General features: G+C 51.2%; 1 protein-coding gene across 3 annotated transcripts; it reads right to left on the bottom strand.

Annotated features, from left to right (window-relative positions):
• Window positions 1-1,003: 1,003 nt before the first annotated feature.
• LOC121159945 (arginyl aminopeptidase) lies at window positions 1,004-26,690 on the bottom strand. Of its 3 annotated transcripts, none has more exons than XM_040985438.1 (11): window positions 26,221-26,688; window positions 20,845-20,985; window positions 20,393-20,541; window positions 13,199-13,315; window positions 12,440-12,675; window positions 10,093-10,206; window positions 9,202-9,314; window positions 8,926-9,031; window positions 3,814-4,041; window positions 2,436-2,578; window positions 1,004-1,470 (listed from the first exon to the last, which is right to left on the bottom strand). In XM_040985438.1, exons 1-11 carry the CDS (start codon window positions 26,650-26,652, stop codon window positions 1,312-1,314), a joined length of 1,938 nt encoding a protein of 645 aa, XP_040841372.1. In that variant the 5' UTR covers window positions 26,653-26,688; the 3' UTR covers window positions 1,004-1,311. The 3 variants fall into 3 exon arrangements, with proteins under 3 accessions (XP_040841372.1, XP_040841371.1, XP_040841373.1); XM_040985437.1 differs by having other exon boundaries at window positions 3,814-4,038; window positions 8,923-9,031; window positions 26,221-26,687; XM_040985439.1 differs by lacking the exon at window positions 13,199-13,315 and having other exon boundaries at window positions 26,221-26,690.

Genomic DNA, 26,690 nt, shown 5'->3' with positions numbered 1-26,690 from the left:
CGATGATAACACGCGTAGACCCTGACTGATGGTCAAAGCCGAAGTTTATTAGGGGCATCAGACTTTATACACTGAGAGTCCGTACTGTTTCCCTCTCTTGATTGGAATTCCTTTTGTTTTGTATATTACACCAGGTGTTCTCATTTACATGCTGTTTATACCAAAGGTAGCCATTTGGTTGTTGTCATGCAAATACTGTCCAATGAACTGCAAACCTGTGCTCGCTGACTTTCCAGGCTCACAATGTCCTCCTACATGGCACCACCCTGCCCTTGCTCAGATTGACAACCAGTGGACTCAGGTGCTCCTCCCTGACAACTGTGCAAGCGACAGAGCGCCAGGAACATGCCTTCCTGCACAGCTGGCTCAGAGGCACCCTGTAACAATGAAGGACCATCTGTTTTCATACCTTTGCCATCCCTCCCCAAAGCCCATTCCCACTCCCCACCTGCCAACTGACTGCGGCAAAAAGCTCCTGGGTGGGGAGGAGGTGGAAGAAAACCCAAGACAGAACCTTCCCTAGTGAGGGAAAGATGAACAGGACCATGCAGCCAACACAGTGACTGGAACGCCATTTCTGACCTCAAAGAGCCGGGTTATGTTTATTACATATACTCATATATGAAGGCTTATTCATTTGTCTGAAATACAGGACAGAGCATACTCCACTTGCTGGTCCACTCTCCAAACAGCTGCAATATTCAGTGCTGCACCATGCCAAAGCCAGGAACCAGAAACTCCACTCCACTCCACAAAGATCTCCCACATGGTTGACAGGTGCTCAAACACTTGGTTCTCTCTCGTCGCCTTCTGAGATGCACTAGCAGGGAGCTGAATCAGAAGCCTAACAGCCAGGACTCTAACCCATGCTCCCCTATTTGATGCCAGCATTGTGGGAAACAGCTGGCCCCTGTCATATATGTATTTATTTTCCATATACACATGGAGGGCCCCTCACCCCCACCGCATCCTTCCAGCTGGAGAAAGAAACCATTCATTCAGCTCCAGCTCCAACTCAGTTGTTTTTATTTTTAAGCTTTAAAAACATTTAAATGATACTAGCATGTGAATCTTCTGTATTATATTTGAAGAATCTGCAAAAAAAAAGGGAGGGGGGAGTAGGAAAAGTCCCCTCTTGCTTCTGAGCGCATGTCCACAGCTATACTGAGCAGGACGTGGATCACAGCTTGGGGCTGCATGTGCCAGGGAGGTCCTCCCAGGGGTCGAACCACACTGGCAGATCTGGGCAGTTAATTAGAAAGCCCACGATGGAGTGAGAGGTGGGGGCAGAACACTATGCCTGCCCATCCTCTAGCTGCTCTTCGGTGCCAGGATCTGCTGGACGTAGTGGGCCACATTGCTGTGGAGCTGCAAAGCAGTGGCTGCAAAGGTCTCTTGGGCGAGGGTCCTGGCCGCCTCGCTGCCGCCCATCATGGCATGGTATAGCGGGAGGGTATACTTCTGCTTCCCCTGCAAGACACACACAGGCCTGCACATGGACCCACAGCCCCTGGTCCCGGCCCCCAGCAGCAGGCTAGGACTGAGTCGTGTCCTGGCTGCTCCGTTTCTGATCCAGCTCCCTGCAAATGCACCTGGGAAGGGGACAGAAGATAGACCGAGTCCATGGGCCTCTGCCGGCCACATTTAACACATGGACAAAGTTCCAAACTCCTGGCTTCACCATTTGGGCTACTAGTAAACCAATGGGCAAAAGATTCTCTCTCTTTCTCTCTGTTCTAATTCAGCATCCTCTCTGGGGGGTCAGAGACAGCTCTCCATAGGCACACCCCCAGGGTATCACAGGGAGGTCTACAAAACGAATGAGACAGACTGGCTCCGATGGACTCTAGGTGAGCCAGCAAGTGGCCAACAGGCATCTGGAACCTCAGCCTTGAGCTTCACTCCCTCTTTTTTCCTCTTTTACTTATTTGAAAGGCAGTATAACAGGAAGAGATAAGAGAAAGATATCTTCCATCTACTGGTTTACTCTCCAGTTGGCCACAATGGCCAGAGCTGGGCTGGTCCAAAACAAGGAGCCAGGAGCTTCTTCTGGGTCTCCCACATTGGTGCAGGGAACCCAAGGACTTGGGCCGTCTTCTGCTGCCTTCCCAGGCGGTTAGCAAGGAGCTGGATGGGGAAATAGAGCATCTGGGACTCCAACCGATGCTGGTGTAGGCTTACCTCATTCTGCTATCCATCTCCTTCTTGAATTTGCCCTCAATTCACACTCTCCTCCCCTGGTCCAAGTCAGCTTGGACCTCTTCTTCTCCCCAAGCCTAGAGGCTTCCCCTTCCCAGGGAAGTGACCACTCAGACTAACAGGGTCCTTGGGGAGGTCCCCAAATTCCCCATCCCAGGTAGTTGCTCAGACCAGCAAGGCACACCGCCAAGGAGGCAAAGGACGCCCAGCACTGCGGCTCAGGCAGGGTCACCCACCTGGCTCTGCAGGAATTCCTTCACCTTCCAGAAGTCCTCCTGGTGGTCATTTTTAAGGACGATCTGGCCCCAACGCAGCCGCAATTCCGCATTCTGGCCATTGGAGATCTTAGGGTACATCTCCCCAAGTTTTTTCACATTCCCTGGATGAAAGGAAAGAACAAGGTTGTTGCCCACAGCAGGGGGCAGAGAAGCCCCATCTGCAGGCCCTGGAAAGGTACCAAGAAGCCATCTCAAGGACACCCCCACTCGGCCACTCCTTCTGTCAGGCTTACATGCTAGCATGCAGCCTTCCTTCCTTCCTTCTTCTTTATTCCAAATGTCCACACAATCACTGGGCCAGACTGAAGTGAGGAGCCCAGCTCAGGGGTGCCAGGGACGCCTACCTGAGTTCTACCTAGCAGGCTGGAATTGGAAGCCAAGGTAGGAGTCCAGACACACCAATACAGGACACAGGCATCTTAGCTGCTACACCAAATACCCACCCCTGAAATGGAAATGCTCTCTGCTCACAGTTCCATCTTTTTTTCCCCTCAGTTATTGGAAAGGCAACCAGAGAGAGATCTTCCATCTGCTGGTTTACCTCCTAAATGGCTGCAACAACCATGCTGAAGCCAGGTGCTTCTTCCAGGTCTCCCACACGACCACAGAGCCAAAGCACTTGGGTCAACTATCGCTGCTCTCCCAGACCATTAGCAGGAGGCTAGATGGGAAGTGGAGCAGGCAGACATAAACCAGCATGCTTGTGGGATGCCATACCCATAGGTGATATATTTACCTGCTAGGGCAAGACACCGGCCTCCTGCTTGTCATTCTGCTTGGATTAAAGCATGTATACTGCTCTTAAAAACCCTGTGGCCAGGGCCAGTGCGATGACTCAATTGGTTAATCCTCTGCCTGTAAGTGCCACCATCCCATATGGGCACTGGTTCTAGCCTTGGCTTTTCCATTTCTCATCTAGCTCCCTGCTTGTGGCCTAGGAAAACAGTGGAGAGTGATCCAAAGCCTTAGGACCCTGCACCCCTGTGAGAGACTCAGGAAGTTCTTGGTTCCTGGCTTCAGATCACACCTGCTCAGCTCCAGCCATTATGGCTATCTGGGAAGTAAACTAGCAGGTGGAAGATCTCTTTCTGTCTCTCTCCTTATTTCTGTAAAGTCTGCCTTTTCAATAAAAATAAATATTTTTTCAAAAATTAAAACAGCCAGGTGTACACAGCCAGTGCACAGGGGTGCACCTGCATAGCTGAGGGTCCCTCGTGGGCTGCTAGCTGCCTAAGGGCAGGAGCACAGCTGCTTCTGAACCTTCAACAGGCTCAAGGTACAGCTCTGCCCACTAGGACAGGTGCAGCCCGTGGAAGCCACAGTGCCCTTTGCTCACCGGTAGGGAGAGGCGACCTCTGGAGGATCTGGTCCAGGAAGTAGACCAGCTGGTAGGTCTCCCAGGCTGACACGGCCACAGCTGTGATGGCCTGCATATCCAGCTGCTCATTGGCCCATAGCTGGGCCAGCTCCTCAGCAGGCTTCATGAGAGACTCCCCTGGAGAGAGGTCTGGGAGGTAGGGGGGCCAGCCAGGCGTGTTCAGCCAACGATCAAACTCGAATCCTGTTGGGTGTAAGAGAGAAGTGGGGTAGGATTCTCTGGCCACAGCTAAGCAATTCTCAAGACCTCCATCTGCTGGTCCCTTCATCCCTGACTCTTCCCCATGCATCTGCTTGTTCAACAGGGTCCCAGTTATGTCGGCGTCTACAGCCGTCTTAGGAAAACTACACTGGGCTCTCCTTGGTTTCATCTACTACTGCAGAGCAGAGCAGACAGAGGTTGTCCTAGCTGCGTTAAACTCAGGTTCTGGAACAGGCACTGTGGGGACAGCAGGTTAAGCTGCTGCCTGTGAGGCTGGCATCCTACGGGGTGCTGGTTTGAGTGCAGGCCGTTTCATTTCCAATCCAGATCCCTTGGGAGAACAGCGGAAGATGACCCACATTCTTGAGCTCCGGCCACCCACATGGGAGATTCAGGAATTCTGTTGGAAGGACATTGTGAATCTTTGCCAGTGTGGAGCCGGAGCTATCAGAATTTAAGAATTTTACCCAGAAAAATGGTGAAAAGGCCCGAAGGATAGAAGATATTCATGTTGGATTTTGGATGACATGGTCTTTAATTAAAGCCATTATTATACTTTTAGAAGGGGAACCTGCAAGAAACTTCTCTAAGAAGAAACGCTGTCAAAATGTAGCTAAAAAAAATGCCTCACAATATAGATGAGGAAGAAAGAGAAAGAAAACCTGTGAGAGGTCCCCCAAAGAGGAGAGGCCACTGCAACATGGCTAAAAAAGAAACGCCTCATAGTACAGATGAGGAGGATGAAAAAGTGGAACCCGTGAGAGGCTTTCCTAACAGGAGACGCCACCATGATGTGGCTAAAAAAGAAATGGCTTATATTACAGATGAAGAAGATGAAAAAGAACGTGTGAGAGACCCTCCTAACAGGAGATGCCACTGTAACACAGCTAAAAGAGAAAGGCCTTATACTACAGGTGTGGAAATTAGAAAAAGAAAACTCAGGAGAGACGCCCCCAATGGGAGATGCCACTGTATTATGGCTAGAAGATAAAAGAAAACTTCCCATGTTAAAACAACAAAATTGCAGCATTTCTCGGTCTTCTAGTGAGGAAAATGAGAATGGGATAAAAGAATATATTAGCCCACACCGTGTTGCCTTAAATGTGATCAAGGACATGGCCCAAGTGCTTGCTATTCCCCAGACACCTCATGAAGTACGATCACTTTTCCCCAGTTATACTTAGCCAAGAAAACAATCAACCTGTATATAAGAATCTAGACTTTAACACCATCACAGCTTTTAAAAAAGCTTGCACATCCTATGGACCCACTTCTTCATATGTGTGGAGAATATTTAAAAGGCTGGGGCCAGGGACCAAACTGGATTCCCCATAATTCAGAAGTAATAGCAAAAAAGAGGGCTTTTTCCTTCTCAACGTTTACAGTGGAAAATGTGAAGGAGTGATATGGCTAAGGAAAAATTGTGATCCTTAGGAGCATCAGGTCAACAACTCCCAGGGGGGACAATTGACTTATGACATGTTGGTTGGAGATGGCAGTGGATTACTCAGAGCAGCAAACACAACTACCTCAAGCTGTGCTCACCCATGAGATGCAGTGCTGAAGGTCTAGGAGAAAATTGAAAGTGGGTCTGAATTTGCAGGTAGTTACAGAGTCATACAGAGGGCTAGAGAAGCTTCTGCTGATTTTATAGCACGTTTGCCTCCATAGAAAAATAAGTTAAGAGAGACAGCACTAGGAAATTGTTATTAAAGCAACTGGCCTAAGATAAAGCCAATGAAGACCGCCAGGCAGCAATTCATCCTATAAAAGAGACAGATCTTATGGGTTATCAGAAAACCTGCTACAACACAGGGACATTTAAACATCGTGCCCGCCTAGCAGCACCAGAAGCCTTTGCTATTCAAAAGCAAATGAATGCTAAATGTTATAATTGTGGCAAGCCTGGACACCTCAGAAAATAATGCCAAGTGCTTCCTTTAACTCAAAAGTACCATGCTAATACTTCTAACAGTCACTCCCCTGGAATATGTCCTAAAAGCCTCTGAGGCCGGCACTGGACAAAATAATGTAAATCCAAATTTGATCATGATGTCTGATGTCTGTGGCCAGGAAACTCCTGGCAGGGCCAGCCCCTGGTCCCAAAACATTCAGAGGTTTACAAAACAGTAATCTCAAAAAAAAAAAAAAAAAAAAAGAGAGAGAGACTAAAAACAAAACAAACTTTTAAAGAAAAAACAAAACAGCAATATCCTACTCAATTTGTGTTTTCAGAGTTACAAATTTAAAACCGTTACTGTCTCAATACCCCATTTGTGCTCCTCAACCTGCAGGCATAAATCCTTGGAGGACAAAATTCTAATCAATTGTAGCAAATGCATGCTATTCATATATCACTTTTTCCTAGACAGCCATTCTTAACCAAAATTTTAGACTAAGGTATCTTTATGTTCTCTGTCTCAGTAAGTTTCATTGTTTAAAATTAACAAGTTATGTTTGTGCTTTCAAAGTATTTGAGTGATGGCATTATATCAGTAATTAAATGTAACCTATATTATACCATTTTTAAAAGTTCCTATTTCTATCAGATATTTTAAGCCTTCTTGGCATCCTTGACCAGGCATCCAAAAATTCAAAAATTTCAACTTTGGGGATTTGGATATTTCTATCTATCGAGGCCTCTGGAAATATCAAAGGATTTATCTCTCATTTTGTAGACAACTGATTCGGCTATTTGTATTATATTTTAAAACACTGTCAATGCCAAGAGGTACAAGATTTTGCTACATTAAAAATGTTGCTACAGATGTGCAAAAAATTATAGAAGTATAATTTTAATTTGTGTACTTTCAAAAGTTCCAGGGCAAAGTGGAGCCCAACGATGGAATGTGGACAAAGAAGCCAGTAAAAGGTGAATGTTTGCTGTTTTGTTAATGGGTCCAGGTTGTTCACTGCACAGGAATATTTTATCTTGCTGAGGAAGCTGGAATACAGGTCTTCCGTTTAACAGATGGATTTCACAGTTATGACCATTTCTACCCACCAAGGTTTTGATTCAGACTGGATTATCACCATGACTTTTCACTTGCTAATTTCCAGTAGATAATGACATCAATCTGGCATGATTTTACTTTTGCCCAGAAACTTTTAGGGGTCCCAGTCAGAGGAGAGTGGCCATCCTGAGCTCCAGAACCTGGCTCGGTCACCTAGGGAGGTCACCATGATGGTTAACACGGCCCCAGCAGCCGAGCCAGGAAGCCTGGCTCATAGGATTAACACTGACTTTTACTCATAACATCTAGTTGGTTTCTGCTCTGAGTACTCATACAGAACTCAAGAAGGCTGGAGCGTTTGAGTCATGGTCCGTACAAGGCATCATTATGGTCCATCAGGTTTCTGAATTGTGTGTAGTCGCCACTTGTCTGGATTATATGTAGTTGTCATGTATCTGTCTTGATCTCTGTTAAAACTGTTTGATTCTACGTGTGTGGTGCGCAGATAAAACTGCTAATCAGAACTCTGCATTGACAGTTTCCTGGGGTGTATATGTATTTTGCGTAAGAAAAGGGGCTGTCATTTTTCAGTAACACTCCTTGGCTTCAATGCTCCCGGGATTGATCAAGGAATGATCTCACAAAAAATTTTAGGTTTATGCCATTCTTCCAGCTAGAGCTACCTTAGGGAAATCTCAAAATTGTTACATGCATTACTCTATGTGTTTGCTGGTCAGGAAATGTTATACCTTTTACTTCTTGTGAACTAGCTTGTTTCTGTAACAGAAAAAATTATTTAAAAGGGTAAATGTGCAGGCGGAGACTGGATCTCTCTGTATTTCTCCCATTCTCTCTGTACCTCTGCCTTTCAAATAAACAAATATTTTAAAACGAAAACAAATTCATGTTCTCCTCCCAGCCATCACATCAGCCCTGGACACAAGCCCCAGGGCTGGAGCGCCAGGCTGCCTGGGCTCCCAGCTCTGCCCTGAATGAGGGGGCAGTGCCTCACAGAGTTCTTTCTGCTCTGCCTGCAAACTTGGGGACGGTGGGGAGAGGTGATGTCGCCCCACCCTGGCTGAGGATTAAATGAGCAAATGTGCACTGAAAGTCTAGCATGGCTGCCCAGCGTGTTGTAAGCATCAACTCTCGCTAGCTATAGTGCTGCATGACCTTGAAAAGCAAGGCGGGCCTCCAGCCCAGCAACAGTGGGCATTACCAAAGTCTGACTGAGTCCAGCTGTCAGAAGGAGCTGACTTGATCAAACCGTCCTGAGAGTGACTCAGAGGCCACTGCAGGAACCAGGGACCAGGTCCTTGGTCTCATGGAAGGCCCAACCCACAGAAGTCTACTCTCCCCTCCGATGGGGCAGGGCGTCTCTGGTTGAATGGGGGAAGCAAGGATGTGAACATCTCTGTTTAAATATGTCTTTCACACTTACCTGAGAGATGGAAAGAGATAGAGAGACAGGGAGATTTGCCATGCACTTATCTACACTCTACCCCAGTCCGACTAGGGAGTTGGGGACTCAGTGTAGGTCTCCCACACGGACGGCAGGCACCCAATCACTCGAGGACCACCTGCAGCCTCCCAGGGAGCTGGTGTCAGCAGCTGCAGCTGGATACAGTGACCCACGTGGATGTCTTCATCAGCCCAGATGGGAGACTAATGCCCGCCCCAGGGCCACGACCCAAAGGCAAGGACCACAGCCCCTACTACCACCCAAAACGGTGAGTTTCAGTTTAGGACAGGGATGCAGCAGTAACTCTGGGTAGAGCTAAAGGTCTCGTTGAACGCGAGGACAAATAAGAAGAGCTACTAAGGCACAGGCGTGGTGGGTAACCCCAACTCTCCCCGACCCCACAGCCTCCCTCGTCCAGGAGCCTATGGGCCAGCCCTCCCCTCTGCTCCCCTGGAATGCAGTCCACTCTCTTCTCCTTCAGCTCAGGGAAATACTCCAAGTAGAACTCCAGGAAGTCATCGGCTAAGATGCTTTGGAACTTGTACTCATCCACGTAGGCCTGCGAGAAGGGAGGCACTCTATTAGCCCCTGCCAGGGGATCCCTGGGCCCTGGCCTCGGGCTCTCCCCTGATCCCTTACCTCTTGTGCCCCCTGCCTCCACCCTTGCTCTCTGGCCCAGCGCTTTATCTGCTCCTCTTCCTTCTCCCCTCATCCGAGGGTTGACTGTACCTTGAGAAACTGGTCAAACCGATCCTGATCACCCACCAGGTAGGCCAGGTATGAGACAAAGCAGAAACCTTTCTCATAGGGCGTCTCATTGTAGGTATCATCTGGGTCCACACCTAGCCAGAAGAAAGCAGACGGCCTCTGAGTCCCTGCGACCCTTCGTGGGCATCATCCCCTGGGGCCAGGTTCAAAGACAGGTTCTGGGTGAGCCAGGGGTCCCACCACCCAGGAACACAAGGTCTGGCTCTCCAGAGGCATCCCAGCCAGTGGCGTCCCAGCCAGTGGCATCCCAGCCACTGCAGCGTCTCCTCACTCTGAGCAATGTGCTGTGTTCAAGGAGGGTACCTCAACTCTGAGCACTGAGTGCCCAGGCTGACATCTTCCCCATGGGTCACTCCCAGGCTCAGCCTCCTGTCCCCTCCCAGGACCATGTCCAGAACAAAGGCAGCCCTCAGAGCAGGCAAGTGCACTCTCACAGTCCAACAGCAGCTCCCAGGGACCTGAGGTTCAACTGCACACGAAGGTGTCACATTTAATCACATGTCAGAGCTCAAGAAAAACATTAGGAAGCCAAGAGCTCTGAACTCAGGACTGGGACGCAGGTCAGAGCTGCAGGTGTACGACCAACCATGGACAAGGTCCACGGTTCATGCTCTGCAGGAACTGACCAAAGACAGGCCACACGCACACATGTAAAGCAAGAGTGGCTAAGAACTGCAGGGAGCCATGCAGAATTGCTAGCCTGGACAGCTGTGTGGCTCAGGTGCAGGCACCCTGGCAATGGTCGGATAGGGGTCAGGAGCTGGGCTGGGCTGGGCTGGGCTGGGCAGCCCTTCCCACCTCCTCCCTATCCCAAGCATGTATAATGGCACAGCCTGCAAAGTGAAGTTGGACCTGGCTCGATCTTCACTCGGAGCTTATTCAGTGGGTTCTCTTCTCCCGTGAGGTCCATGTGCTGCCGCAGCAGAGCTCGACCTGTGGCAGCTTCCAAGCAGGAGTTATCAGCCCCTGGGGTAGAAACAGGCCGTGAGCCCCAGAGCTAGTCCCCACAGCCAATAGTTTCCTGGCAGAGTGCTCTGTGCTGCCCTCTTGTGGACAAAGCTCAATACCATCACTATCCCCCTTACCACCTACCTCTCCCCAGGACTTTGAGGATCAAGCTCAGTGACCCAGAACCTGACTGTCATTCAAGCTCAGCCCTAACCTGAGGTCACACTGGATCATGGTGGGCTAGCATCTCTCCCACAGCTGAAGACAGGGAAGGGAGAAGCAGCCATGACAGGGGAGGGAGTAGCAGCGATGAAGTCTCTCTGAATTACCTATCCCTACCAGCATGCTTTTGCTTTAAGTTAGTAATGTGATCTTCTATGAAAACTTAGCATTCTGCCTTCAGACAAGAGAACCTCTCCTTATGTCCCCTTCTCGCACCTTGCAAACTGTAAGAGTCTCTGAGTCTCCTTTGGCTTTCGGCTTTAACAAGTGAAGGAATAGTGGGGAAGCAGGGACCTACCTGGGTCTGACTTGGAGCCTTAGCATAGGTCTATCCACATGCACAATGGGATAATGATTAGTGGATGACCAAGGTATTCACCAACAGGCTCTTGTTTTATGCATGCTGAATTAAAGTGAACATCTGTAACAACCTTCCAGGCAAAATGTGCTAACAAGCTTGAAAACACCCAGGCCCCAGAAATTGTGTTTCTAAGAATGTACCCTTAAAATGTCCCGAGATACGCTACAATGTTTCTGAAAATAACTCAATGGGAAATAAGAAACAAGCGATCTAGTTGGAGAATGAATAAATTAGAAGATACCCAAGTCATAGGAGAAAAATTGTTGATGCTCAAGAATTTAACACTTGTGGTTTTTTTGTCTTGCTTCTTTTTTAAAGATTTTATAGAGAAAGGGAGAGACAGAGACTCTTCCATCTGCTGATGCACAACCCAAATGGTCTTAACAACCAAAGCTAGGAGGCAGGAACTTCCTCGGGGTCTCCCACATGGGTGCAGGGTCCCAAGGTTTTGGGCCATCCTCTACTACTTTCCTGGGCCACAAGCATGGAGCTGGAAGGGAAGCAGAGAAACCGGGACACAAACCAGTGTCCCTATGGGATGCTGGTGCCAACATGCATAGGAATAACCTATTGAGCCATTGTGCCAGCCCAGGTCTGTTTGTTTTAAAGTCAGTTGTAAAACCACGTGCAGTGTGACATATGTGTGCACATATTTGAAAGAATATGCACTGATCATCTCACGCAGTGAGGGTACAGATACATTTTTCTTCCTTTCTCTGCTTTTCCACGTACATCAAATAGGTCTTCATTAAAAAAAAATTTTTTTTTTAATTTTTAAAAAAAAATTAAAAAAAAAAAATATCCCAGATACAATGAGTTACCACAGTGAAGACAGATTTTTAGAAGCACACTTTAAAAACGAAAAAGAAAAGGAGGTGAACATTCAGTGTGGCTTGGGACACCTACAGCTCAAATCTGGGAGGCCTGGGTTTGAGTCCTGGCTCTGCTCCTGGCTGCGCTTCCTGCTGGCACACATTCAGGAGGCAGCAGGTACTGGCCCAGGCAGTTAGGTCCTTGCCTCCTCCACACGGAGAGACCGGGGTGGAGTTCCCAGCTGCTGGCTTTGGCCTGACCAAAGCCCTAACCATGGTGGGCATTTAAGGAGTGACCCAGTAAATGGAAGATTGATCTCCCTCTCTCTCTCTCTCTGCCTTTCAAATAAATAAAACCAATGACTTTTGTAAAAAGTGCTCCTGGGCTGAATTCCAAGTTAAACATGAAAGGTTTCTTCTGACTCCTAGAGCTGTGGTGGACTGCTCCTACGTGGGAGTGTGAGAGTCTGCATGGTGTGGTGTTGTGAAATTGCTCAACAAGGCTATAAGACGTTCAATGGAAGTAATGACTTTGTGATTCATCCGAACTTTAACCAGTCTGGCTTAGGCCACTCAGGTGATGTCTGGCTCTGGGGTGCTGTGAGCTTGGGGCTTCCCCCTACGGAGGAAGTACGGGGCGGCAGCGTACTTCCATGCAGTCTGTCAAGCACAGCTCCTACTCATCCAAGTGGCAGGTGGTGGGTGGGAGTTATCGATTTCAAAGTAGCATTTGTCTAGGTCCAGCCTCCCCATAGCCTTTCTCTCTGCTCTGACTCCTCCTCCTCCTTCACTCCCCCCTCTGTCCTCAGCCCCCCATCGGTGGCACAGGCCTCACAGATGAAGACCGGAGCCTTACCGTACAGGATGGTGGCAATCCTCCTCTGGGCGTACATGGTGAAGCCTTCGTTGAGCCAGAACTCACTCCAGTTGGCATTGGTGACGAGGTTCCCAAACCAGCTGTGTGAGATCTCATGGATGATAACATGGGCCAGGGAGCCGTCCCCTGCCAGTAGGCAGGGGGTGACGAAAGTCAGACACGGGTTCTCCATCCCTCCAAACGGAAAGGATGGTGGCATGAAGAGCAAGTCGTACCTGCCGAGAGGTGAGAGCCACAGGGCGTGTGCTTTCCTCCCTTCCTGCAGCTTCTCCACCTGCTACCAGGCAGATGCCTCGCCCAGCCTCCTGTCCTCCCAGGCTGCCCAGGCCACATCCCTCGTCCTTATGTGCTCTGCTGTCAGAGGGTGTGAGCACGCTGTCACCAACTAAGGGTGATAAAGACCAGGGTGGACCTATGTATGCAGGAAGCCCAAAGTCGGAGGTCATCCAAGGAGACAAGGGGATGTGGGGTATGAGGCGACCCCAACAAGCACAGCAGGCAGGTCAATGAGGCCCAGATACCATTCTCGACCTTCCATTGGCAGCTGCAAGACACCCTCCATCTCACAGTCCCCTCCTCAGCCTCAGCCAGGGAGAGGAGCCAGCCCTACCCCTTCCTCCCCTCATCCTGACCTTCACCTCTGCTGTCCCAGGAGACAGAGCAAGATAAGCAGCCCAGCAGGGAGGGTAGGGAGTGGGGCCACGTTATTAGCAGAAGGCACTGGGGTCCCCATGATACCTTCCCCACAAGTAGGGTCCAAAGAGCTGCTCCCCTGTTGCCAAAAAGTCTTCGACTACGCCGTCATATTCCTTCTTGGCAGCTTCTAGGAGACAGGGCTCGGCCCATACCCGGCTCCTAGAGACCAAAGCAAAAAGGTGAAGCTAGGCCACATGGCCGTGCTGGCCCAGCCCTGTAAGCACCTGTCACAAACTGGCCTCAGTGCCCTGGGCATGCTGTCAGCCACAGACATGACATGCTAGGTGAAATCTCAGGCCTGTGAGTGCTCGCAGCAACTCCGACAGCCTCATGAGGTGGAGGAGGGGCAGCTGTTCCCTGCAGGCGACCCACTGAGCTACAAGGTGCCAAGAATCTGACTTCTCTGATGCTCAGTGTCTTCATCTGTCAAATGGGTGGAGGAGAATTAAATGCACGCCTACCTACCGGCAGTGACTTATATGATAAATGGCAGTTTCCTCCCTCCTACTTATAAGAGAGATGAGGAAAAGATCTGAGGGGCCAGCGTTGAAGTGCAGTGAATCAGGCTGCCAAATGCAAAGCTGGCATCCTATATGGGTGCCGGTTCAAGTCGCAGCTGCTCCACTTCCGATCTAGCTCCCTGCCAATGCACCTGGGAAAGCAAAGGAAGACGGCCCAAGTACCTGGGCTCCTGTACCCAGATGGGAGATCGCAATGAAGCTCCAGGCTTCTGACTTCAGTTATCCCAGCCCAGGCCACAACAGATGGAGCTAAGCCATCCCAAGACAGGAGCCTCTTCTGGGTCTCCCATACCAGTACAGGATCCCAAGGCTTTGGATCATCCTTCACTGCTTTCCCAGACCACAAGCAGGGAGCTGGATGGGAAGTGGAGCTACCAGGACATGAACTGGCACCCATATGGGATGCCAGCACTTGCAGGTCGAGTTTTAGCTAATGAGCCATCATACCAACCCCAAAATAAATAAATCTTAAAAAAAAAAAAAAGAAAGAAAAAAGAAAGGATTTGCAGCCAGCACGGTAGCCTAGTGGCTAAAGTTCTTGCCTTCCATTCTCTGGGATCTGATACGGGTACCAGTGTGTATCCTCCACTTCCTTTCCACCTCTCTGTGGACTGGGAAAGCAATCAAGGACAGCCCAAGGCCTTGGGACCCTGCACCCATATGGGAGACTGGGAAGAAGCTCCCTACTCCTGTCTTCGGACTGGCTCAGCTCCTGCCTTTGCGGCCACTTGGGGAATGAACCAGTGGTTGGATGATCTTTCTATCTCTCCCTCTCTCTGTATATCTGACTTTGTAATGAAAATAAAAAATCTATAATAAATAAATAAATCTTTATAAAAATATTTAAATCATAGAATCCTTGAAATTACAGAGAAATCTATTAGAGTCAACAGAAACCATCAGTTGTGTTGGAGGTAACAGAGGGCCTGGGTCTCGATTCCCCGGGATGGAGAATGTGTGCGTTCTGCAGGGAGGCACAACGACTTGTTAACACACGGCCTGCCACAGACACAGCCACACGTCACTACGACATGGCGGAGAGTTCCACAAGCTGTCACCATCTTCTTCCAGTTTCCTGTGCATCTGAACTTGTCAAAACAAAAAGAAGGTTCTATACAATGGAACGCCAAAATGGGGAAGAGAAGTGGGTAGCCTGTGATCACAGCTCGAGCTGCCGGCGGAAGTTGGGGTGCCCACAGCCAAGAACCACACCCGACCTTGTGCAAGCCACTTCCCGGAGCTCAACCTGCTCCCCTCCCAGAAAGCACATTGTCATTTCCACTGAGTCCACACTGGGATTACAGGAACCAAACATGACAGGTGTCCTGACCCAGGGCCTGGAACAATGGCTCACTCTGTGGAAAGACCCTCCCATGACCTCATTCCACCAGGATCCTAAGCTAGGGGGGCCCTGAAGCAAAGCCCAAATGAAGGGGAGAAGGAAGGTATCCTGACCACCGTGTGGATCTGTCACCTGACCTGACCGACTACTCTATCATAGGAGGGGTCAGAGAATCACTGTAAGCTGTGTACTTAGAACCCACTGCTCTTCCGTAGGCCATTCACAGTCCATGTGCTTGCTAACACAACCTTTTTTTTAATTGTATAAATTTTATTTTTGATACTTTTTGCACATTTGATTAGGATTTGAAGGATCAAGGGCTAGAGGAGGGCCCGGCGTGGTGGCCTAGTGGCTGAAGTCCTCGCCTTGAAAGCTCCAGATCCCATATGGGCGCCAGTTCTAATCCCAGCAGCCCCGCTTCCCATCCAGCTCCCTGCTTGAGGCCTAGAAAGAAAGTCAAGGGCGGCCCAAAGCCTTGGGTTCCTGCACTCACATGGGAGACCTGGAGGAAGAGCCAGGCTCCTGGCTTCAGATTAGCGCAGCACCAGCTGTTGCGGTCACTAAGTGAATCATCGGACGGAAGATCTTCTCTCTGTCTCTCCTCCTCCTCTCTCTCTCTATATATATATCTGATTTTGCAACTAAACTACATTTTTTAAAAAAGGCTAGAGGAAAGTGGGTGAGACCATTGTTTTCACATTCTCTTTTTTCCTTCCTGCATATGGGGGAAGAGAAGAGATAAAGGGAGAAACCACACCCAGCCTCCCAACCATCCCAGGGTCCTGATGTGGGGCATGCTCCGAGGGTCCTGCTCAAGTGGTTTGGATAGTTCAACAGTTCTGTATTGCTGCTGATCTTGCCACTGAAATCACAATGAAATCTCTCCACTGGCTGACGTAGTCCATCTTAGAGTCTGTTTGTCCAGGTATTCACTGCCAACTCTTGGCTGGACTAGCTAATTGATTTGTTCTAGTCCTCCATCCTCTGTTATGCCACCAGGTGTCTTCTGCAGACTCCAGTGTACTACCATATCCTCCATGTGCATCTGGATATGCTGTCCACTGCTCCATCTAAGCCACGGAGGAGGCCCACCTGGGACATATGCATTCCACAGTCAGACCATCAAGCTTGCAATTTTCACCATGGTTGGAATTCTGAGTCCAGTGGTTCTCAAAGAAACTTCATCTGAAGTTATCCCACACCTGAGCCTTGTGAGTGCATACCAATACATGATCTAGTACAGTCTGTTACCCAAATTGGCTTATGCACATACTGTTAGTTGTAATTGCTGGTCAGTTGTCTCCAGCCCTGTCTTTTATGCAAACTAATGGGTGTTGCAGTCCAGCCTGATCCTGCCCACTGCACACTCGGTCCTCACAAAACCAGTGGGAGTTGCACTCTAGTCAGAGTGACCCACAATAACCTCCACCAGGCCTGCCCTCTGCTCTGGTTCCTGGGCTTGCCAGTATGCACAGCAGACTGGTCCAGTCGATCCCACATCCCTATTCAGCTCTCTTATATGTCAATGGGCACTGAAACCTAGTTCAACCCAACCAGCCCCCTATCCAGTCCACACATATGCCAGCAGGCGCCACTCTGTCTAGCCATGCCTGTCCCAGTCCTGCTTCTCATTCTCACCAGTCAGAGTGGCAACCCAAGAAGGTGCCCACTGTTTCCCTAATGGGCTCACTCACAATCCTGGTTTTGCACTCTCCAGGCGGTACTGCAGTTTAGCTTGACAGAATTTTTCCCTCATGCCAGCACCTGCTAGCTGATGCTGTGGCAAAGCCCAACCAAACTTTACCCACTGTGGTTTATGCATGTACCAATAGGTACAAACCCCCCAGCCTGGCTTTTCTCTAATCCAGCTTACATGCAGGCCAACAGGTGTTGTAGCCCTGCCCGGCCTGGTCTCCCTCCCCCCCACCCCCCCACCCCCCATCCAGCTCTCACGCTCACCAGTGGGAATAATAGCCCAGCAGGGGAGCTTTCTACAGCCCCCCTATCAGGTTTGTCCTCTCTCCCCTGGGTCTCACGTGTGCTGGTCGGACACTGTGACCAATTCTAGCATGACCCGCCTAATCTCGGCATTTGCCAGTGGGTGCTGTAGCTTGGCTCGGCCTGGCCTGGCATGCCCCCAATTCCATCTCACACTTGGGGGGACTACAGCCTAGCCAGCCCAGCCAGCCCCAGTCCTGGCCCTAATGTGAACTCACTAATATTATAGCTCAACCTGGCATGACCCACACTCCATTCTGGCTCTCGGATTTGCCACCAGGGCATATGAACTGGCCCAGCCTGGCCTGGCCCAGACCAGAGCCAAAAGTAAGCCCGTGGGTACCATAACCTGGCCTGGTCTGGGCTGCTCCCTTTCCTGGTTCTTGCACTCACCTGCAGGGACTATGTCCCGACAGAGGAGTTGCCATGCTCCTCCATCAGAACCTCTCCCAATGCCAGATCTTGCGCACACCAGTGGGTCCATGGGCCAGCCCTACTTAGTCCACTGCCTATCCTAGCAGAATCAGCAGCCTTTCCCAACTGGCCCTCACTTATTACAGTTCTTACTGTTGGGCGCTACAGCCCAGCCAAGCCTAGTCTACACCCAGATACAGCTCACGCATGGCTCAGCAGGGGCAGAGACCTAGCACAGCCCATTCTCATGATCACCAGTGGGTGCTGGAGTCTAGCCTATTTTGGCACACCCCAGACCCAGTCCATGCTTGTGCCAAGGGAGACTACAGCCATGTCTAGACCAGACTGCAGCCCCCACTTTAGCCCCTGCACTCACCAATGAGACCCACAACCCAGCCAGGGCATCCATTTAGCTACCCAACCAGGCCTGATCCCAGCCACAGATCTCTCTGTGGTTACTCTGACCTAGCTTGGCATAGTCCCTCCCCTGTCTTGGCCTTTGCCTTCAGATGCTGTAGCCTGGCCTGGCCCAGCTGGCCCCAAGTCTTAATTCTCACTGGCAGGTGTTGAAACTTGGCCCTACTCAATCTGCTCTCATTCCTGGCTCATGAAAACCAGCAGATATGGCAGCCTAGCCTGGCATGGCCTGCACTCCATCCTGGTTTCTGCTCTTGCCTGTGGGATATGCTTTGCTCAGCCCTGCCCAGTCTGCCACCTTCCAAAACCAACTCACACACTTGCCGACAGTTGGAGCTACCCTGCCTAGCCTGCCCAACATCCAGGCCTGGACCACGTAGTCACCAGCAGGAACTATGTCCCACTAGGGGAATTTCCCAGGTTCCCCGACTCGAGCCACTCCCAGACCCAGATCTCACACATGCTGGTGGGTGCTTGGCCCTTACGTGGCATGGCTTGCTCCATCATCCTAGCCTTTGTATGAGCTGGTGCAGCCCGGCCTGCCCCACACCCTGTTCCAGGGTGCTCATGCAAGTACTGCAGGCTGGACTTGCCCTGCTTGTTCCAGCTCCATTACCGGTGAGCATCGGTGAGTCCCATAGTTACAACTAGCTCAGCCCATCAACATTCTAATTCTCAAGCTAACCAGCAGGACATGTAGTTCCATAGGGTGGGGCCCACACATCCCCCACAGAATCCAACCCCAGACCTTGTTCTCTCACCTGCTGGTTGATATCATGACCCTGTCTAATGTGACCCATGCCCTGATCTGATACTCACTGTCAAGTACTAGGATCCAGCCCTGCCAGACAGGTCCCCAGCCATAGCTTGCGTGTGCACTGGCGTGTGGTCATCAGCCATGTTCCATGCTAACAAGTCCAACCCAGGACTCCTGTGTGGGCTGGTACATCAGTCTGACCCATAAAGATCTTCAGGTCTCTCCCTTCCAAACCACCAGGTCTCATTCCCCTCATTTACCTGTAAGTATAGTGGCCCTGTTTTTGGGTGTCCCTCAGGGTTCATTCCTCACCTACATGTGAGTGGCCTTATCCATGGATGTCCCTAGGCAGTAATCTCATACCCCCAAGACCCCAAGCTCGCTGACGGGCAGCCTGTGGGCAAAGCCTGATGCTGGTTGGTGCTCTGGCTGCCCACAAGTCCAGAGCCCTCCCCTCACCTAGCAGCAGTGGATGGGGATCTATGATTCCCAGCAGGAAGCCTGACTCAGCACAGGTTTCCCCCAGCTATGCCCACACTCTGCACCTGCTGCTCAGACTTATCTGGACTCCACCCACCAACATGGCGGCAGTGGGTGGAGCCATGGTCCTGAGCATGCCCAGAGCCGTCCAAGATCCATTCCCAGGATGGTTGTTGTGCATGGAGGAAAGACCCCGGACTTGGACAAACCCAGGACGCTCCCCCGTCCAGCAGCAGTGGATAGGGAGCCAGGATACTCAGCAAGCAGCCTGGTCCAGCACAGGAAGCCTTGCCCAGACACCCACCCACTGCTCAGACTTCCTAATACAGTTATTCTAAGATAAACACTGAAATGACCATCCCTTGCTTATCTGTTCTGCCGATCAGAGAGGGTATTCCCTTTGGTTACTATCTACCATCCAGCCAGTGGGAAAGGGTGACACCCTTTCAACACTGGCAGGGTTCTGGTGTGGTTCTGAGCTGGCAATAATGGAATTCCATCCGTCACGCCATCCAACTGCTGGGGACTAAGTCAGGAAGCCCACGGTGCCACAGAGCACAGGGCTAAACCCTGAGGCTCACAACTTACCTTCCAAGGCCACCATCACCCCTGGGGACTGAGCACAGGACCAGAGAAGCAGCCTGGCTTGGCTGCCCAGCCTTCTACTCCTTCATAGCAGGCCTGAGCTACAGCAGCAAGAACACCAGCAAAAACCTACGCTCCTGATCACAGTTCTCATGCCAGGAAACCTTTCAAAATGAAAAAGTGGCAGTGACTAAGATGCCCATGCCCCACATCGGAGCATGTGGGGTACTGGTTTTAGGTTCCAGCTGAGGCAGGCCCTGGGAAGCAGCAGGTGATGGCTCAAGTAATTGGTTGTCTGCCACCCATGAGGGAGAGCTGGATTGAGTTCCTGGCTTTAGCCAGACCCACCCATTCCACGCATTTGGGCGGTGAACCTACGGATGGGCATTCTGGCTCTTTCTCAAATGGGTGGATAAATGGATGGATGGTGGATGGAGGGAGGGAGCAAGGGAGGGAGGGAGTTTCAAGGGCTTCTAAGGAAGCCAATCCTCTAAGCCCTCTCTGCCACGTTGTTCCACAAGACGGTGACAGTAAGAGTGCCTGCTAGAATGACTAAGGATCTCCAGGGGGCAGGACCAGACCAGACGAGAAGGAGGATGGGAGGGAAGAGGTTTGAGGGAAAATGAGCACCGGTTCCAGCTGTTCTCATACATCCTTCTCAGACACAGGATACAAGCCCATGTTCAGGAACCCACCTGCCTGCTGGGGTCTCGGTCTCCTACCTGGGTCCAACTTCAGCAGAATCCAGATCTCCAATAGCCAAGGCAATCAGGTAGGAGGGGATGGGGTGGTTCATCTGGAAGAAGAACTGCTTGGGGCCTCTCTTCTCCCAGGTGTCAGCGCTCATCACAGCTGTGAAGCCATCTGGGACCTGACAACAAAAACTCAGGTGTGCTCACCTGCAGGGGCCTTCCTGTGTGGCGGCAACCTGAACACCCATGGGTTGGCTGTGGGTAGGACCCACACCCAGCTGGAAGAACACTAAGTTTTTTAAAAATTTAACACGGACTGAGCTGGAGGGACTCGGAGGAAAGCTGTCAGGGATATTGGTGAGGGGACAAATTCAGAAATAAGGAATTTGTCAGAGGTCCCATCGGATGGCCAGAATCACCAGTCGACTACATGTAGACTACATGCTAAACCTAGACGGGGGTGCCCGGCTCTAGCCCCTCACCTCCACAAGAGCTGAATATTTGTACTTGACCGCAGGTGTGTCAAAACACGGGAAGAAGGACCGGTTGAGCACGGCCTGGCCCTGAGTGTAGACAAACGGCTTCTTCTTTCCTGCTGTCTGTTCGGGAGTCAGCCAGCACACCTGAGAGCACAGAGGGATGTATCGGAACTGATGTCCCCGTGGAAGGTCCGAAGCAGGAGCCAACTGGCGAGGGAAAGCCTTCCAGTGCTTGCACCACCCTGTTTTGGGGAGAAGGTTATCTCACTGTGTATTTCACCCAGCCTGACAGCTGGGCAGTGTGCAACCCAACACAGAGTCCAGTCCCTACCCCTGAGCCCTAGGACTCAGCTCACAAGATGCAGACCAGCTTTTTTATTTTCTTTCTTTGAAAGGCAGCTTTATAGAGAGAAGGAGAGACAGAGATCTTCCATCCACTGGTTCACTCCCCAAATCCAAAGCCAGGAGCCAGGAATCCCCTCTAGATCTCCCATGCAGGTATAGAGTCCCAAGGACTTGGGCCATCCTCTGCTGCCTTCCTAGAAGACCATAAGTAGGAGGCTAGATGGGAAGTGGAATAGGCAAGACACAAACCAGCACCCATATGGGATGTCAACACTACAGGTGAAGGATTAATCTATTGAGCCACGGAGCCAGCCCCATTTTTTTTTTCTTTAAATGTTTTCATTTACTTGAGAGAAAGAGAACAGTCTCCCATCCACTGGTATACTATCGAAACACCTACAACAACCAGGGCTGGGCCAAGGCAAAATCAGCCACCCAGAACTTCACATGTGTCTCCCAACCATGTGGAACCATGTGGGTGGCAGGCACCCACGCACTTGGGCCATCAGCTGCTGCCTCCCAGGATGCCTGAGCGAGACGCTAGATCAGAAGTGGAAGAGCTGGAAGGAGCTGCGGTGTCTCTAGCAGCGGCACACCTCCACTGCGACCTGCTTCTGCCTGTCCCGTCCCGCTCTCGGGCCTTCTGCTACAGCAGTCTCCCACCACGTCACCAACCCAGGGAGATGAGAAGAAACTGAGAGTCGGTGTGAAGTACGGCTCCCCCATCCCTGGGATGCACCTTCTCTGACTAAAGGCAGTCACACGGCAGGCATTGGCTACAGGAATCTCCATCTGTTTTCTGTTAGCCCTTAAGTTAAGGGCCAATCTGAATGATTATGACAAACCCAATTTTGTGAAAAATTATTTGAGAGGCAGAGAGAAAGACTCCCAATATTCAGTCCTTCTTTTTTCAATTGGAAAGTCAGATATACATAAAGGAGAAGAGATAGAGAGGAAGATCTTCTGTCCGCTGACTGACTCCCCAAGTGGCCGCAACGGCAGGAGCTCAGCCGATCCGAAGCCAGGAACCAGGAGCTTCTTCCCAGTCTTCCATGAGGGTGCAGGGTTCTTGACTGCTTTCCCACACCACAAGCAGAGAGCTGAATGGGAAATGGGGCCGCTGGGATTAGAACAGCAGCCCATATGGGATCCTGGCACATGCAAGGCGAGGACTTTAGCTGAGGATACACAGATGGAGATCTGAGAACATGATCTGGTCTCTCCCATGGGTGGCGGGAGCCCTGTTACTCAGGCCATTGTCACTGCATTCCTGGATGCATGTTTGCAGTGTGGCCATCTGGGTTTGGGTCCTAGCTGCTCCACTTCCCATACAGCTTCCTACTTCACCTGAGAAAGCAGAGGATGGCCCAAAGCCTTGGGACCCTGCACCCATGTGGGAGATGCAGAAGCTCCCTGCTCCTGGGTTCATATTGACGCAGCTCCAACCATTGCTGTCACTTGGAGAGTGAACCAGTGGTTGCAAGATCTTTCTCTGTCTCATCCTCTCTCTGTAAATGTGTCTTTAATTAAGAAAAAAAAAGAAGGAAGGAAGAAATAAAGGAAGAAAGGGAAGAAGAAAAGGAAAAGAAAGTGGGGGAGAGAGAGAGAAAGAAAGAAAGAAAGAAAGAAAGAAAGAAAGAAAGAAAGAAAGAAAGAAAGAAAGAAAGAAAGAAAGAAAGAGATCTTCCTTTTTGTCTATCCTCCTCTCTGTATATCTGAAAAAAGAAGGGAGGAAGAAAGGGAGAAGGAAAGACAAGTAGAACGGAGCAGCTGATTCCAGGAAGGTGTCAGAGGTGAAGCAGAACTAGAGGTGGACAGCTGGAAGGCTGGGAGGACGTGACTGAGACAGGTAGCGACATGAGGCCAGGTGGCTATGGCCCAGGGATGCGGTGGGAGGGAGTGGACAGAGCAGGGAAGCATGGCTGGGCAGGTAAGCTGAAACCTTGTATCCTGAGGTGTCTGAGACTGATTTTCTTTTCTTTTTTTTTTTTTTTTTAATTTTTGAAGATTTATTTATTTTTATTACAAAGTCAAATATACAGAGGAGAAACTGAGAGGAAGATCTCCCATCAGATGATTCACTCCCCAAGTGAGCGTAATGGCTGGTGCTGTGCCGATCTGAAGCCAGGAGCCAGGAACTTCCTCCAGGTCTCCCACGTGGGTGCAGGGTCCCAAGGCTTTGGGCTGTCCTCGACTGCTTTCCCAGGCCACAGCAGGGAGCTGGACGGGAAGTGGAGCCGCCGGGATTAGAACCAGTGCCCATATGGAATCCCAGCGCATTCAAGGTGAGGACTTTAGCTGCTAGGCCACGCCATCGGGCCCTTCTTCTTCCTTTTTTAATTGCAAAGTCAGATATACAGAGAGCAGCAGAGACAGAAAGGAAGATCTTCCATCAGATGATTCATTCCCCAAGTGCTCGCAACAGCTGATGCTGTGCCAATCCAAAGCCAGGATCCAAGAACTTCCTCCAGGTCTCCCACACGGATGCAGAGTCCTAAAGCTTTAGGCCTTCTTTGACTTCCTTTCCAGGCCACAGGCAGGGAGCTGGATGGGAGCGGCACTGCCGGAATTAGAACCGGCGCCCATATGGGATTCCAGTGCTTGCAAGGCAAAGACTTTAACCACTAGGCCACTGTGCCAGGCCCATGGGACCAATTCAAGCAGTGTAAGGAATCCATGTGGGCATCGGGACTTTTCCTTGCTCAAGTGTTAGTGAATGTGCAAACCTTCACCGGCCTCCTACAGTTCAGCCAGTGTGGACTCAGGAGCACAGCGTGACTTCCCAGTGAAGAAAGCTGATCATGAGCAAATGTTAGTTAGTCTGAATCATGAGCAAAACATCAGGCAAAATTCCAGCAAAGGGACATCGACAACACATCAACCGACATTCCTCACTAAGGTCAAGGTCATCAAAAACAAGGAAAGTCCCATGGGGGAAGGGCACAGGGAGGGCTTGGGGGAATCCCAGAGCCTATGAAACTGTGTCACCACAGTCCAAGAGGAATTCAGAGTTACACAAAGTGCATTGTGGCTGTGGTGTTCTGGAAGGGGTCCCAGAGAGAGATAGGAATTAAAGACTAAGGAAATTTGGGGGATTGGGAGGGGCAGGGAATTGCTGGCTTTAGTTCATAATGCCTCACTAGCAACTCATTGGCCCCAGGGCTCATAAATTACAACACACGGGGGGCATGTGTCGGGACAGATGGGGGCCAGCATTTTGACTCAGTGTCTGCGTCCCATTTGAGCACCAGCTGATGTCCCTGCTACTCCACTTCGAGCTCAGAGCCCTGCTAATGCACCTGGGAAACGCAGCCTCAGAACGGCTGAGTGCTTGGGTCCCTCCCATGGGACACTGACATGGGGTTCCCGGCTGCTGGCTTGTACCTATTTGGGAAGTGAGCCAACAGATGGAAGATTCTCTCTCTCCCCTCTCTGCCTTTCAAATAAATGAATCTCTTTAATAATTAACTGGGGGGCCCCGGCGGCATGGCCTAACGGCTAAAGTCCTCATCTTGAGCTCGCTAGGATCCCATATGGGCGCCGGTTCTAATCCCGGCGGCTCCACTTCCCATCCAGCTCCCAGCTTGTGGCCTGGGCTCACTTGGGGAATGAATCATCAGACAGATGATTTTCCTCCCTATTTCTCCTCCTCTCTGTATATCTGACTTTGTAATAAAAATAAATAAATTTAAAAAAAAATTTTTAACTGGGGCCCAGTTCGGTGGCCTAGTGGCTAAAGTCCTTGCCTTGAACGCGCCAGGATCCCATATGGGCACCGGTTCTAGTCCCAGTAGCTCCACTTCCCATCCAGCTCCCTGCTTGTGGACTGGGAAAGCATTCGACCACCCCAAAGCCTTAGGACCCTGCACCCATGTGGGAGACCTAGAGGAAGCTCCTGGATCCTGGCTTCGGATCGGCACAGCACCGGCTGTTGCACTCACTTGGGGAGTGAATCATCTGATGGGAGATCTTCCTCTTTGTCTCTGCTGCTCTCTGTATATCTGACTTTGCAATAAAAATAAAATAAATTTAAAAAGAAATTTTTTAAAAGAGTAAATCAGCTGGCTATCAGAGCTGACCCTTGCAGGGCGCGTACCACGCCCCAAACCCCAGACTGCACTCAGCAGTTACAGAATAATCAATACTTGGACTCTATACTTTGGCTCCTGCAACACGTTATCAATCCTGGCCATCATCCCCTCACCTAAGCTCCTCACTCATCACCTTTGCTTGAGATTTAAACAGGCAACCGCAAGTCAGCAAAAGGAATGGACCCAGCTGCCCATAACCTGCAGAGGGACAGCAGGGAGCAGGTGGCTCAGGCATCAATAGGACGCCACGAACGACCCCCACGGGGCCCAGGGCACGCCTCCCCAAAGCACCCCGGGTTCTGACGTGGAGTTACCAGGGCCACCTTCAGCGGACAAACTCAGGGAAGAGTTTTCTTTCCAGGGGTCCTGTCCAATTTCTACTCCTTGCAGGGCAACCAGGAGCCAACACCTCCAGAGCAGCCCGGGACGGTACTGCACTGACTCTGTCCTCTCCCTAAGAGGCTTAGTTTGTGTCCTGTACTTTTTTTTTTTTTTTTTCATTTTAAATGCCATTTCTGTCACGAGGTTCACTCACAATGAAAACTGGAAACAGAACTGTAACTGGGGCCAGTTCTGATGAGGGATGGGGGATAGCATTAGGCAGTCAGTTGCAGGCAGGGTGCAATCTTTGAAACAGCCCTCACAGCCCACCCACCGCGGGAAGGCCTGGGACTGAGCAGAGTCATCCCGCCTGTGCAGCTGTTAGCAACAAGAAACAAAGGCCTGACCAGGGGGCCGGCCCCGGGGCCAGGCCCTCCACCCCGGGCCCTCTCAGGGCAGAAGGCCAACAACCCTGGCAGGAACCCGGACCCCAAGTTCCGCGGCTGCTTCCCGCAGGAAGCCCCAGGGTGCAGAACAGGACGGAGCTGAGGATGGGGGCGCGGGGCCAGGGCTGAGGGACGTGGCCGGAGAGCCAGGCCGCGTACAGGCAGGAAGCACTCACCCCGGGCCCTTCCCCAACGCGGAAGGTGAGCCGCAGTTGCAGGCGCTCGGAAGTCCGGCAGGGCTGCGGGAAGACGACGCACAAGGCCTGGCCATAGTGCGAGAAGGGCTGCGTGTGGAAGGACACGGGCTCGGCGGGCGGCTCCTCCTCCGAACCCGGGCGCTCCCGCTGCAGCACCGCCGCCGTCACCTCGAGGCACGGGTGCGAGTCGAGCCGCAGCTCCGAAGCGCCCTCGGGCAGCAGGCAGCGCAGCTGGTAGGTGGCCGTGCCGCTGAGCGCACGGCTCCCTGGGCCCGGGCCCGGGGGCCCGAACTCGACACGCAGGTCCAGGTGCAGGTGCAGAATCTCGAAGGCTCGGAAACTGGAGACCGAGGCCACGTCCACGGCCTGCGCCGAGTGCAGCGGCCGCCGTGCCGCACGGCCTCCCGCCATGGCTCGCTGTGCCGTTTGCTGGTCGGCCGGGAAGGCCG

This window comes from Ochotona curzoniae, unplaced genomic scaffold, assembly GCF_017591425.1.
Source record: "Ochotona curzoniae isolate NIBS_2020 unplaced genomic scaffold, NIBS_Ocur_1.0 contig_430, whole genome shotgun sequence".
NCBI lineage: Eukaryota > Metazoa > Chordata > Mammalia > Lagomorpha > Ochotonidae > Ochotona > Ochotona curzoniae.
This window is presented reverse-complemented; position numbering and strand designations above follow the sequence as displayed.